Source organism: Pelophylax lessonae, assembly GCF_965119305.1.
Source record: "Pelophylax lessonae genome assembly, chromosome: 8".
Lineage (NCBI taxonomy): Eukaryota > Metazoa > Chordata > Amphibia > Anura > Ranidae > Pelophylax > Pelophylax lessonae.
In genome coordinates, this window is record NC_138775.1 from 271,387,848 (window position 1) to 271,402,263 (window position 14,416).

At 45.6% G+C, this 14,416-nt stretch overlaps 1 protein-coding gene across 1 annotated transcript in view; it reads right to left on the reverse strand.

Moving 5' to 3' along the window:
* SRSF11 (serine and arginine rich splicing factor 11) overlaps nucleotides 1–12,565 on the reverse strand; it is a 55,048-nt gene extending 42,483 nt beyond the window's left edge. The window contains exon 1 of the mRNA XM_082265607.1: nucleotides 12,257–12,565. Within this exon, the coding sequence (XP_082121733.1) occupies nucleotides 12,257–12,378 (122 nt within the window). The 5' untranslated portion in view covers nucleotides 12,379–12,565. The remainder of the gene's footprint in view (nucleotides 1–12,256) is intronic.
* Between the last annotated feature and the right edge of the window lie 1,851 nt (nucleotides 12,566–14,416).

The following is a 14,416-nucleotide window of genomic DNA, read 5'->3' on the forward strand; positions in this document are numbered from 1 at the left end:
TGGACAGAAAATCCAGTTGCGTTTCATTAAAGAATAAGTTACCCTTTTAAAAAATAAATAAATGCAAATTTTTTGCAGGTAAAGGCTGTCTGTACTTGTAGTTTTCCCATTCACAGAATACAAATGAATGACGCGGCCAGGAGGAGCCCCTATCGGCCACCCCCCCCCCCCCGCCAGATTGTGACAGCTGGGGGGGGGGGGGGGGAGCCTTTACCCCACTAGCTATCAAAAAAACGGGGGATTAGCAGAGGCCAATCCATCTGTAACATTACACCCTGACTACGGGTGTAACATATTAAAAAGGGTGAACTTATCCTTAACGAGAACTACCCCATCCATGAGCTGAATGACTGCAAACCTTCAGTTTGCAAAATGTGCCAGCTAAGGCCAATACCTTACAATAAAACAGTTGCAATTATTAAACATTCAGCTACAACTCAAAAGCATTTAAAAACCGTATTTATAGTACATACACCTCCCGCCCCAGGATTATTGAGTAATAGTCTTTAACAACTTTGTTAGCATTCTCATGACAGTAGTATGGAGTCTTCTCAGTGTCTTATGCATTATGAAATTGGGCAGAGCCACAGGAGTTGGTTTTCTAAGGGTCTACTAATACCACAAAGCTGTGTGCTGCAAAGTAAGCGGTGAGTACTGACGTACATTGTGGTGTTTTTAATAGCCCATTAAAAATTAACAGTCTAAAACACACAGCTATTCACATAACGAGACAGGCCTAATTTTTTCACAGCTTGATGATTTTGGGAGGTGTGTTTGGATGCCATTATCAATAAATGGCAGTGCAGAGCAAAAAACACGTTCATTACTCAAATGCAGAGGGACAAATAGGCACTGAAAGAGCAGAGAAGTATTTCTCCAGCGCTCAGGTGGTATGCGGGAAGGTGAGTGGTTTATGCGATCCTTGGTATCACAACCTAAGGTCTTGCTGCCCCCTCAGGACCATAGGTATCCTAACATACTACAGGAGAATGATTTATTGTTCTGGCGCCCGTGTAAAGCTTGGCTCACAAGCTTCGAGGGAGAACCCTCTTCCTCAGAGGGCTCAATGGTGCATCCTAGCAGTCTTGGAGGCGATTGGTTCCATTGTACTGATATGCATGTATACATAATACGTTTGAGTATAATGTATGTTGTCCTTTCATTTTAATAAAGAATTTTTAGTGGTAATGCACTAGGTCAGTGTGCCCTTGTTTTACTGAAAGAACAGAGGCTTAATTATAACTTGTAAGTTCTTAAATAAGATAAACCTGAATTCATTTTGAATGCCCAAATCATATGCAATGGAGGAAATACAGAAATTTTGCTAGCAAAAGGTTGGGTAAAGCGAAAAGAGCTTCACCTAACCTAAGCAGGGTATACACATTCAATATTTTTTTTTTCTTTACATTCAACCAGAAGGTTGGAAAAAAAAAAAAATCCTTACATAAACATAAACACAAACTGTGTGTGAAGCCGGGATCTCTCACACTGTGATACTGCATTCTGAAAGGGTGGACTAACTGCCTGTCAGAATACAAAGATCAGCGCTGCAGCCATTGGCTGCTGATTTTCGGTCTGTGTATACCCTGCTTACTAGCATTTACAATGTAAACAGCTAATTTTGTAAATCAACTTCAGATTTTGTTTTAAGCCAGCAACATGGCTCTGAAAACCCTGCAGTCTCTACAAAGTGGAGTACCAATGCAAAAGACAAATGCAACATGGTCTATGCTTTTTCCAAGGACCAGTAAAACAGTGTGCTCTCACTTTATGTCCTGATCATCAGCATCTAAATATATTCAATAGCCACAAGGGATATAAACTCACTGTGTATGCACCAATTGCCTTTACAAATCAAGTTATTACTTTGAAAAGTAGCGGTGACATCACTAGGCTGTACAAAGCCTGTACAGGGAGCAGAGCTGTGGTAAGGACCCAGCAGGTCCAACAAACCACATGCTGTCTGCAGAAAACTACAGGAGGGGCGGTGACAAAGATACACCGATCCGACTTTTCTAGTCCTGATACCCTGGCTTTGTGTATCTGCCGATACCAAACTACACACACATACACAATATGCATTCGGCTGCAGTACAGAGCAAAGCCACTGCTTCCTGTGTATGGCTCCTCCATTCACAGGCGGAGTGCATCTGATATCACTCTGCCTGTAAGCCCGACCTATACATGAAGTAGTGGCTTAATGCAAGGGACAGCTGAGCCGGGACTCAGAAAAACAGGATCGGCACGTGGATCGGTGAATTTTACCGATCCCCCCGATCCAGCTATTTTGGCAGCATCGGCGCCGATATCCGATCCCAATATCGGATCGGTGCATCCCTAGTGACAAGACGAGTTACCCTGCACAAGGAGAAAGAACAGCAGTGAGCGATCTTTATTACAAGAAACTCCTGCAGAGGGAAAATCTCACGGAATAATGCATAGGTCTAGAAGAATATTAAAAAGCACACCGAGAGTAAAGAACGCACAAGCCTCTAGTATTTACAAGTTTGTATATCCTGGAGTTCAGCTGTAAAATAAACGATTCCCAAAACACATATTGGTGTAGCCTTTGCCAATCTGCTTATGAAGAGGCTAGCTGCCTGGGCTTAGCAAGGTTTGGATCACTGACCTGAACAAGTGTCCCTACTTGCAAAGTCAGAGTAAAGTCAGGCATTCTAATGCCCGTTTCAGGTGAATAAGTATAGAAAGCAGCGAGGATAAACATGGCAGCCAGTATTTGCAGAAGAACAGCACTGGGCAACTAAATGTTCCCGCCAGAAAAAAAAAAAAAAGTTTCCTTAAATTCATGTACACAAAAATAACCTCTTTGCTTAGCTAACAAGACTTAAAATCCTCTTAACCCTAATTACCAAATACAAATCGCAAGGCACAACTAAAAGCTCTTTAAAAGCAGCCAGGCAGTAAAAGCTACAATCACACAGCACCACGAGTGTAACAGCATACTTTTGTCTTACACAAAGATATGGATGCCAGTCTATTGGAAATAACACAGGCATGCTTTGCTTCAGCTTGCAGTGGTGTCAAAACAATTTATAGATTGCATGCTCATGAATATTGATGCAAAGAGCAATAAGGCTGCATTCTGTGTTCAACAGCTGCATAGATGACAAGTTTTAATTACGCTAAAAAATTGTCCGGCATTAGAAAGCACTAACCACCACTGCACAGCTCAATGAAAAATAAAAATTCAGAGTTACTCAATTGTACAAGCCTGGTCCAATGCCATCTTCATATACCAATACACATATATAAAATGCATAACAAAAAAGTGAATCTATTTAGGACATTCATAATTTCCAATTACAGAAGCAAATCAATTTTTTTTTTCACTTTAACCTCTTCCTGACCGCCCGCCGCAGTTATACTGCAGCAGGGTGGCCCTCCTGCGCGAACCGACATAGGTATATGTCGGTCGCGTGCCTGCAACTAGAGGACGAGCACTCCCAGCAGGGAAGCTGATGCACTGGGCTGAGAACGGTCAGCTGATCGTTCTTCTCCCTCACAGAGCCCATGTGATCCTTCTATATAGGATCACCGATCTCCATGATTTTACACCCCCCCCCCCCCCCACTCCAGTTAGAATCACTCCACTAGGCTCACATTTAACCCCTTGATTACTTGCCGTGTTAACCCCTTCCCTGCCAGTGTCATTATTACAGTAACAGTGCATATTTTTAGCACTGATTACTGTAGTAATGTCACTGGTCCGCCCAAAAGTGTCAAAAATGTCAGTTAGGGGTCCAATCTGTCCGCCGCAATGTCGCAGTCCCGTAAAAAAAAAAAAAAAATAATTCGCAGATGGCTGCCATTACTAGTTAAAGAAAAAAAAAAAAAAAAACAATAAAAATGACAAATCTTTCCCGTAGTTAGTAGACGCGATAACTTTTGTGCAAACCAATCAAAATACACTTATTGCATTTTTTTTTTTTTAACCAAAAATATGTAGCAGAATACAAATTAGCCTAAAATGTTAAGTGTATTTTTTTTTATTTTTGAGAATGTTATACAGAACGTGAAAAATATTGTCGCTCATTGTTTGTTTATAGCGCAAAAAATAAAAATCACACAGGTGATCAAATACCACCAAAATAAAGCTCCATTTGTGGGAAAAACAGGACATTAATTTTATTTGGGTACAGTGTTGCACGACCGCGCAATTGTCTGTTAAAACAACGCAGTGCCGAATAGCAAAATATGGCCTGTTCATTAAGGGGGAAAATCTTCCGGTCCAGAAGAGGTTAAGATGAGCCAACTACCTGCTTACAATAAATTATTACAGCACGCTGCCAATAGCTGATCATGCGACACCTAAATCCCTCTGTATAAGATATTTAACTAAAAGAAAAGGTTGCAATGTTCTCACTGCCGCAGCTTATCTGTGGCAATGTGGCAAAAGGTAACTTCTATTGATCTGCAGAAAAAAAATTTTTTTTAAAAAAAGTGTCTATATAAATTAAATGATGCAGTTGTGACCATAAGAAAAATTGCTTTAATCAACGTATCAAATTCATACAACAATAAATAAGTCATCTTAAATGCAAATTTATGATTAAGGATTTGCTTTGCTCTGAAATCTAATCCAAGTTCTGATCTCTAATACTTCAGATAAAGATATTAAAAAAAACATAGTATACAAAAATGTTACAGAATACATTTCTTCCATGTATCGTTTGATCTGCACAGCCCTGCAAGAAAAACGTTACATAATGTTGACAAGCAGAGCTATGCCTGCAGTGTAAGATTGTTACCGGACAAAACCTGCAAAGATTAATTTAAAATTTAGACTAAACTAGAAAGAAGAAAAAAAATGTGCGTATGCTTAGGAATGAAGATCATTTTAATATAAAATCACATCCTTATTTTTATGTATAAGCAGTCAGGAAAGAGAAGAATTATAGGAGCTGTCTTAGCCAACTTTGTTTTCTGTCAAATTGATCTTGGCTATATTAGTGTGTCACTGACCTGGAACAAGCACAAAGCCAATGAAGCTTTGGGACGCAAGGTATGCTTGTGTTCAAATAACCAAATAAGTAGAGCAAAAATAATAAAAATGACATCCTCGGAGCTTAAAGAAAAACTGCAGGCAAAAGTTTTGTTCTTCATTTTCGATAGAGGATGGAGGGTTAAAATCCGGGTCAGATTTTTTTTGTCATTTGTGTCCCATTGCGGAGATTTCCCTTCACTTCCTGTCCCAGGGACCAAACAGGAAGTGAGATGAAATCCCTGCAAATTTAGGGAATTCTTTGGGGACCCCCCAGGTCACCAGAACTAGTGTCCCCACTGGAAGATTTCCCCTCTATTACTTTTCCGGGGACAAGCCAAAATTTGGTATTTTCTTCTACTTTCAATGATAATGGTAAACAGGAAAAATATTGAATCCCTCTCCACTCTATCCAAAACAAACAAAAAGGAGTTTTGCCTTTAGTTATACTTTAAACCTTCAAAGTGAGTATTGGCAGCTTTTACATGTCTATTGCGACAGGTTTCCCTTTACCTATAATGATATTGCATAAAATGAATATATATCTATATCTCACATGCCTTTATTTATATGATCCTACCCACAAGTTATAGGGATTAAAACAAACTGCTTAAAGTGAAAGTCCAGTAAAATACTGACTATAGTTAAACCTGCTCCCACCCCCATTCTAGCCTGTAAAGGAAAGAGATCTATGCATACCTATGCTGAGGATGCTCCGGTCACATGACGGGCTTCCAGCGTCAGCTGACAACGGATGCCCCATAATAGGCCTATGGATGACGTCGCCGCCCAGGCTTTGCAGCCGCTGTCGGCGATCTCTCTTTGCCGCTGGAGAGATCATGTGACCAAACCAGGAGCACCCCGGGGTTACAATTAGGAAATAATTTGCATTTTCTTTGTTAAACATCAACCTATCCTTTAACCACTTCCCATCGGTAGGATGTCCTATGATATCCTAGACTTGAAGTGGAAATATCTAGATGATGCCTGCAGCCACAAGCATCATCTAGATATCTTACTTTTCAGCCAGTGATTCCCAAGCAGAGTATATTGTTTGGCTTGTGCAAAAGTTAAAATGTCCAGAAACTATGGGATATATTTTTGAATTTTTTTTTTGTTTACTAGTAACGGTGACAATCAGTGACTTAAAGCAGGAGTGCGATATTGCGGTGGACAAATCAGACACCTGACACTTTGGGGACCAGTGACACTAATAGTGATCAGTGCCAACAATATGCACGATCACTGTTCTAATGACATTTGCTGGGAAGAGGTTAACATCAGGGACATGGAAAGGGTTAAATTTGTTACTGGGGGGGGGGGGGGGGGGCAAATTAAGCAGAAACAGGATCCCAGCCTTCCCTTGTCACAGAACAGCAAACTACCTTGTTTACATAAGAAGATCGCTGTTCTGCCTGTCTCCTGAATGATGGTAGGTCCTGGAGGACATGGCATCGACTGGACCAGCTTTGTCCAACCAAACCAGGAGCAGAGCCAGCAACGTGCCCCAGACCCGGAAGTGCAGAATCACATACAGTAGAGCTACAAGTTTCTGAATAAAATGACAGGATTTTTTTTGCTAAAGCCCCGTACACACGTACCGATCGTCGGCATACAAACGTTCGTCTTTTCTCCCCGGGATGTCGGTGTCTGTTGAAAAGTGCAAAGACTGCCCAAGAATTTTGTCCGCCGACTACAGCCGACTGCAGAAGTGATGTCATGTAATGGTTAACTTTCCCTGTGTTTTTTCTTTTCTGAGCATGCCCAGTCTTGCAAATCTGCGGTCTGTCGGCTGATTTCTGTACTGACTGGCGAACAATCGTCCGTTCTGGTGTCGGCATACAAAAATTTAAATGCTTGCAAGAAAGACTCTTGTCCGCAGAATGTGCGCAGACAGCTGTCGGAGGCACCATACTAACAAGCGTACAATCGGCAGATCTTTCGTCCGCCGACGTTTGTATGACGACGATCGGTACGTGTGTACGGGCCTTTAGAAGATAACGTTTCCCTCACAATACTCGGCGTAACATCTTTCATATTATACAAAAAATTGGACTAACTTTACTTTGTTTGTTTTTTCATTCATTAACAGGGTTCTTTTTCCCAAAAAACTACATTTGAAAAACAGATGTGCAAATACTGTGTGACATAAAATATTGCAACGACCGCCATTTTATTCTCTAGGGCAGGGGTGTCAAACTAAATTTCATCACAGGCCACGTCAGCATTATGGCTGCCCTTAAAGAGCTGGTTGTATCTTTAAGACTGCATGTCCAGAGCACTCCACCAGCCACCCCCCACATCAGAAAAAAAAAAAAACACTTTCTGAAGTCAAATGTCCCCTACCCTCCCTTACATCACAGTGCACCACCCCTTCTCTTATGCTATTGCCAGGAAGAAGCTGAGGGCAGAGCCAGTGAGGAGAAAGTGCAGGGTCTGGAGAAGGACCAGGGGATGGCTGGAGTCAGCTGCCAGGATATGCTGAATCCTGAGACCAGGGGAGTTGTAGATGAGGGGGTGCTGCACATAGAGGCACAGATCTGTAGGAGTTCTGTACTCCTTCCTGCTGCCAACAGCTGAGACAAGGTAGTGCCATAGACAAGAGGGGGTGCCACAGCTGCAGGAGAGGTGTGAAGGTGACATGAAATGGCCTGGCAGGCCGCATTATGTCCGCAGGCCTTGTGTTTGACACATGCGCTCTGCTAAAAAGAAAACATATGTTTTGGTTTTCCAAGTATTTATTTTAATCAAAAACAATAAATTTTAACTTGTAAGCAACAAGCGTCAGAAAAAGGCTTAATCTTTAACCTCTTGCCAACCAACCGCCGTGGATATACTGCCGCAAGGTGGCTCGGCTGCACGAATCACTGTAGCCATACATCGCTCCTCGGGAGCAAACGTGGGTGCGCGAGCGGCGATTTGCGAGAGGGGAAGCTGATCTGCGGGGCCGACGGGCACCCGCGATCATTCCCTGGGAAGACAGAACGGCAGACCATTGTTCTGTCAGTAATCAACACAGGGCTCCTGTGTTCCTCCTATTTAGGAACACAGATCCCTGTGTTGATTCCATAAGCCCATCCCCCTCACAGTTAAAAAATACCCCCCAGGGGTGTATTAAACCCTTTGATCGCCCCTAGTATTAACCTCTTCCCTGCCAGTGTCATGATTACAGTAACAGTACATATTTGTAGCACTGATTGCTATAGTAATGTCACTGGTCCCCCCAAAAGTGTCAGTTAGGTGTCCGATCTGTCCACTGCAATGTTGCAGTAATGCTGAAAATAGCTGATCGCCACCAATACTAATAAAATGATGACAATACACTTATTGGGATTTTTTTTACCAAACATGTGGCAGAAAACAAATTGGCCTAAAATGAATAAAAAAAATTAGATTTTTAAAATTTTTTTATTGGGAATGTTATATAGCAGAAAGAAAAAATATTTTTCAAAAAATTGTCGCAGAGATGATTAAAAACCACCTAAAGAAAGCCCTATTTGTGGGGAAAAAAGGATATCAATTTAATTTGAGTACAGTGTCGCACGACCGTGCAATTTTCAGTTACAATAAAGCAGTGCCGAATGGCAAAAAAATGGCCAGGACAGCTCCCTCGAACCACCGTACAAGTAAGGCGATTCGTGCAGCCGAGTCAGCCTGCCGCAGAATATATGCGGTGCGCAAGTGGTTAAAACCTAAACGTTCTTAAGAAGTAATGGAGTTGACAAGTCAAAAGGCCCTCTAAGAGTAGGAGCCTCCCCAGCACCCCCTAATGCATACCTGAGCTCCATCTCTATCCAGCGATGTCAACAAGTTGAAGAGAGAGAGGAGGCGGGGCCAAACATCAGCTCTGTGTCTGAATGGACACACGGAGCCACAGCTCAGCTAGGGTGCCCTAATAGCAAGCTGCTTGCTGTGCGGGCACTCGACAGGAGGGAGGGGCTAGAAGCAGCAAAAAGGGACCTGAGAAGGAGGTTCAGGGCTGCTCTTGGCAAAACCAACTGCACAGAGGAGGCAAGTATAACATGTTTGTTATTAAAACAAATAAATAAAAAACGAGACTTTACAATCACTTTACGTGGTTAAACTGACTTAATTTACAGACTGAAGTTCCTTCCTTTGATCTAAGGCCCCTTTCTCACGGGGTGGATCAGCTCAGCGGACTCCGCTAATTACCGCTGAGCAGGAGGCTGACAGGTCCGTCTCCACTCACTGTGCAGAGATGGACCTGTCCGATCCCCGCTCTTCTCTATGAGGAGATTGGATGAAAATGGACAGCATGTCCGTTTTTATCTGATCCGACCCGCTTGACGGACGGCGAACCTTTCGCCATCCAGCTGTTTTTGGATCGGATGGCAGAGGAGAAAGGGTGGCCCGATCAGGTCCGCCTGAAAAACAGACAGGCGGACCTGATCGGTCTTGATCGCGTGAAAGGGGCCTAAGGCCCCATTCACACTAGTGCGACTTGTCCCGCGATTTTGGACCGCAAAATCGCATGACAAGTCGTTTTCCATTATTTTCAATGAGCCCCATTCATATCAGTGCGTTTTGAAGTCGCACCGACTTCAAAGTAGTTCCTGCACTACTTTGCCACGATTTTAATTCATTTTGAGGCATATAGCCTTGCCCATGCTTTCAAAATCGTGGCAAAAATCGCGCCAAAATTGCGTTGCAATAGTGTGAAAGGGGCCTAAAAGAACCAAATAATACTTTGTTTATAGTTATCTCCCAGCCCTGAGCAATGTTAATAAACATTTGCAGGAGATTTGTTTTCCCTAGATAGCTGTGAGTGGGCAGTGAACGGGTCTTGCACAGTATAAAAATCAGGGAAATGCTGGATTAACCACTTGCCTACTGGGCACTTTTACCCCCTTCCTGCCCAGGCCAATTTTCAGCTTTCAGCGCTCTCACGCTTTGAATGACAATTGCGCGGTCATGCTACACTGCACCCATATTACATTTTTATCATTCTTTTCACACAAATAGAGCTTTCTTTTGGTGGTATTTAATAACCTCTGGGTTTTTATTTCTTACAAAAAAAAAAAAAAAAAGACAGAAAATTTTGAAAAAGAAAAAGGTTTCTTATTTTCTGAGAGTGAATTTTGAAAATAAATCTCTCTCCTTCACTGATGTGCGCTGATGAGGCAGCACTGATGAGGTACTAATATGCTGCACTGATAGGTGGCACTGATGGGCACTCAGTGCCCATAGTGCTGCTAGTCAGTGCCCATCAGTGCCTAGCTGAGCAGGCACTGACTGGCAGCATTATGGGCACTGATGGCGGGTACTGTGGGCAGTTATGGCATTTTTTTCCCCCTCTTGTGTAATCAGGGCACTGGTGATCAGTGTCCTAATTACATTCCTCTGTGTCCCCTTACCGCTGATCGGCTCTCCTCTTCCTCACACGCAGTCTCTGTGTGAGGAAGGAGAGCTGGCGATGAGAGATGATCTCATATGTTTACATTTGAGATCATCTCTCATTGCACGGTCCGATCACGTGGTAAATGGCCGATGTGATTGGCCATTCACCACGATCTGCGATTGGCTGTGTCCAAGGGACATGGACGACAGATTTTCCCCGATGCGCGCTCGCGGGGAGCCTGTTACTGGGAGGCCGTTTAAAGACGGCCTCCCGGAAATTAGAGACCGCGCTGTAGCCGTCTTTCGGCTAGAGCGCAGGCGGAAGGTGGTTAAGATCGTGAGGGGGGTTGAATCAAGACCGTGATGATTTTTTAACGATTAATCGTGCAGCTCTACAAAAAGCTATGTGATTCTGCCCAGAGCAGGTGCTCTGCCGAAGTAAATGTGGGGCGGTCGCCATCTGATTAAAGAATTACAACGACTGCCTTTTTATTCTCTAGGGTCTATGCTAATAAAAAAAAAAGATATGTTTGGGGGGTTCTGAGTAATTTTCTAGCACACCCCCCTCCCTTTAGAGGGTAAGAGGACCGGTATTTTGCACATGCACAACACCAAGTCAGCGGCCAGACCAGGGATCAGAATTCAGCCAAAAAGTGCACACAAGGCACCTGGTACTGAAGCGAGGTGCGGGTGATGTGCAGTTGTTGGGGTGGGCACATGCATGCTGGGTTTTGATATTAGTTCTCAAGTAGCTGCAGAACCCAACAGGCCATGTTGCCCCTTAGTAGCTGGTTGCACTAGCGCACCATGTAGCAGAGAGGGGCTCCATAGCGCCTTGGGGCCCCCCAGCTGCCCGGACGGCATGCAGGGCCTTGGGGCCCCCCAGCTGCCCGGACGGCATGCAGGGCCTTGGGGCCCCCCAGCTGCCCGGACGGCATGCAGGGCATTGGGGCCCCCCAGCTGCCGGACGGCATGCAGGGCATTGGGGCCCCCCAGCTGCCGGACGGCATGCAGGGCCTAGTAGTCCCTCAGCTTTTAGGGGCCTAATTCTACCATTTAGCAGAGGCGCCACGCTGGGCCCTGTGGCCCCAAAGCAGCTAAGGGAACCCCGCTATACCATGAGCGGGGATTAGTCCCACTGGGCACTGTAGTACCACAAAAACTGTGGGGCCCTGCCAGGCCTAGCAGAGAGAGGCCCCACTGGTCCCCTAAAACCTGAGGGGCCCAGTTGTGTCATATAGAATACAGTCCCTCAGCAGCTGTGGGGTCCGCCAGGCCCCGAGGTGCCTCAGCAGCTGTTGGGACCCCACTATGCACATGTAGCAAAGAGGGGCCCCAACGGACCCAGTGCTGTGGGGGGGGGGTTGTTGAGTTCTGGGGCCCCTCAGCAGCTGTGGGGGGCCCGCAGAGCCATCTAGCAAAGAGGGGCCCTGCAACTCAGCCGCTGTAGGGGCCCCGCGGCTCAGCAGTTGTGTGGGGCCCCTGCCAGACCCTGAGGTCCCTAGGCAGCTGTAGGGGCCCCGCTGTGCCATATAGCAAAGAGGGGCCCCGCCGGGCTCGGTGGTCCCTCAGCATCTGTGGGGGGGCCTGCGGCTCTGCAAAGAAACTGTGGGGCCCCACCAGACCTAGTGGAGGGGTCTGCTGGGCCTTAGGAAAGGAGGGCTTTGCAGAAGGGAAAAAACCAGCTGGGCCTTGTAGTACTTCAGAAGCTGAGAGGCCTACTGGGCCAGGTAACAGATAGATTATTATATATACAGGATTTACGCTGATCCTTGTAGTCCCACAGGGCTCCCCTCACACACATCCGCCCCGCCCCCTCCCGGGCGCCATTTTGTCCCTCCTCCCCCCGTTTTCCGCCATGTCGGGCTCCCCTCACCTCCCCGTCGGGTCACTTACTCGGGCGGGAAGATGCGCAGCTCGTCGATCTTGCCCAGGAAGCCGAAGAGAGTTCTCATCTGCTCGGAGCTGGCGCTGGGGGACACGTTGGTCACCTGGATGACGTCTGTGCTGGAAGTCATGGCGCCTCTCCTGCTCTAACACACAACAAGAGGGACACACACACACGATTAGTACAGGTCGGCGGAGGGGGGAATGGGGAGCGACAGCGGCCGGCTACAACGAGCAGCACACCGCCGCCATCCAACAACGACAAGAACCTGACTGGGCCGCGGCCTCCCACAATGCACCGAACGCGCCTGCGCACTGAGCACTCCGCCTCCTCAGGCTGGAGGAAAGGAACCGCCTTCCGCTCTGAGCATGGCCACTCCCCCAGGAACGGCAGCCTCCGCCTCCCTCTGGGCCTGAGCCACACCTCCGCACGGTCGTCTACTTTCCCGCTCAGGCCACGCCCCTCCCATGCTCTCAGAGAGGTTTACTCAGTGAAAGCGCCACAGTGTGTGTGTGGTAGCTATAACATAACAGGATGACAATGGAGGCTGTTCTCTCCAGCCTCTTACAATGTAAAACCTTCCTTCATACCTAATCTTCCTCAGGTGGTGGCCATACAGTAATAAATATATTTAAAGCGGAGTTCCGGCCTCAAAAACGACTTTGGGCCATCCGCTTGCTCTGCGTCACCTGTAAAATAAATGGATAGTCCCGATTTTTTTTTTTTTTGTTTACTTACCTTGTTATTAAAGTAAATATACTTACCTTTCTTCCACTTCCTCCCTCTGCGGCCGCGTCCCGCGCCGTCACTTCCTGCTTGCATTGTTTCCTGGGAGATGAACATCATCGCTCCCAGGAGTCAATGCGCCTGCACCGGCCCCGCTCGTCAGTTCCGGCACAGGCGCGTCATTCCCTGCTAAACAGCTTCTGGGCATGCCAAGAAGCTGTGCAGGGATGCCACGCCTGCACTGGAAGTGACAGCGGGGCCAGTGCAGTGCATTGTGGGATCGAAGAGGATGCAGAAGAGGACGCGCTGGCTTCAGCTGCCCACACCTGAGATGGCAGCGCTGGAGAAGAAATTTTCAAGGTAGGTATTTCTTCTAAAAGGTAAGTGCGACCCGGGACAGTTCAGAGGCTATCCATTGTGGAATGTACTAGCCCTGACTTTACCCGGAGGTATTTTTAGTAAAAAATAGTTTCCGAGGCCGGAACTCCGCTTTAATCACATGCCCCCTGGAAGATTTACCACCCTTCCTGACCAGGTCATTTTATGCAGTGAGATTCAGTGCATAAGATGCATTTTCCGGATGTCTTCCCTGGTACTCCTACTTAAAGAACACCCCAAAAAAGATGCAGTTTCTGTAGAATACAGTGATATAGGCGTGACATCCGCTATTTTTGTCCCTCCTGTCCTGGCGAACCTGTTCTCTGCATCGGTGACTGTTTCTGTCGCTACCACACACTAGTAGAGTATTAGTATAGGGTACAGCACGGCACAGTCTAGGCGCATTTTTACACAGGGTCTCGAACGAGATGACTATCACACTTTGAGAGACACTAACCTGGAATGTTTATAGTTACAATAAAAGTGTAAAAGAAAAGATTAAAAAAAAAACATAAAAAAGCCAAAAATAGTTGTCGTTTTATTGTTTTTACTATATTTTATGCTATACTGTAATGTTTTATTGTTACTGTATTTTATTGTTAACCGTTGTTTGCTTTGCAGGTATGTCATTCAGCTGCAGCACTGATTTGCTTATTTTGACAGCAATAGGGTTTGCTCTCACAATACATAAAATCAGTGACAGCAGCGCTGTAGGAGGTGATTTCACCACCACAGTTAAAAAAAGAGAATATATGGGGAAGCATGGGGGCTGGGGTGGACATAGGGGCGAATTGCCCCTATGCTTCGCCATATATTTTCTACTCTTTTTTTTTTTGGCACAAATTGCAAAAAAAATTTGTTTTATTGAGTTAATGTTTTATTGACAATGTTTTATCATTAAGGCTGCATTCACATGTCAGTGTATGGATCGCGGGCAGAATCGCCGCGATTCCGCCTGCGATCCAGAGATTATTGCAAATCGCGGGACGCCTGTGCGTTGCCCGTGATTTGTAATAGCCCCCCAAATGCTGAGCGATGTTGCCGCGATTTCCGCCTGCCGAATC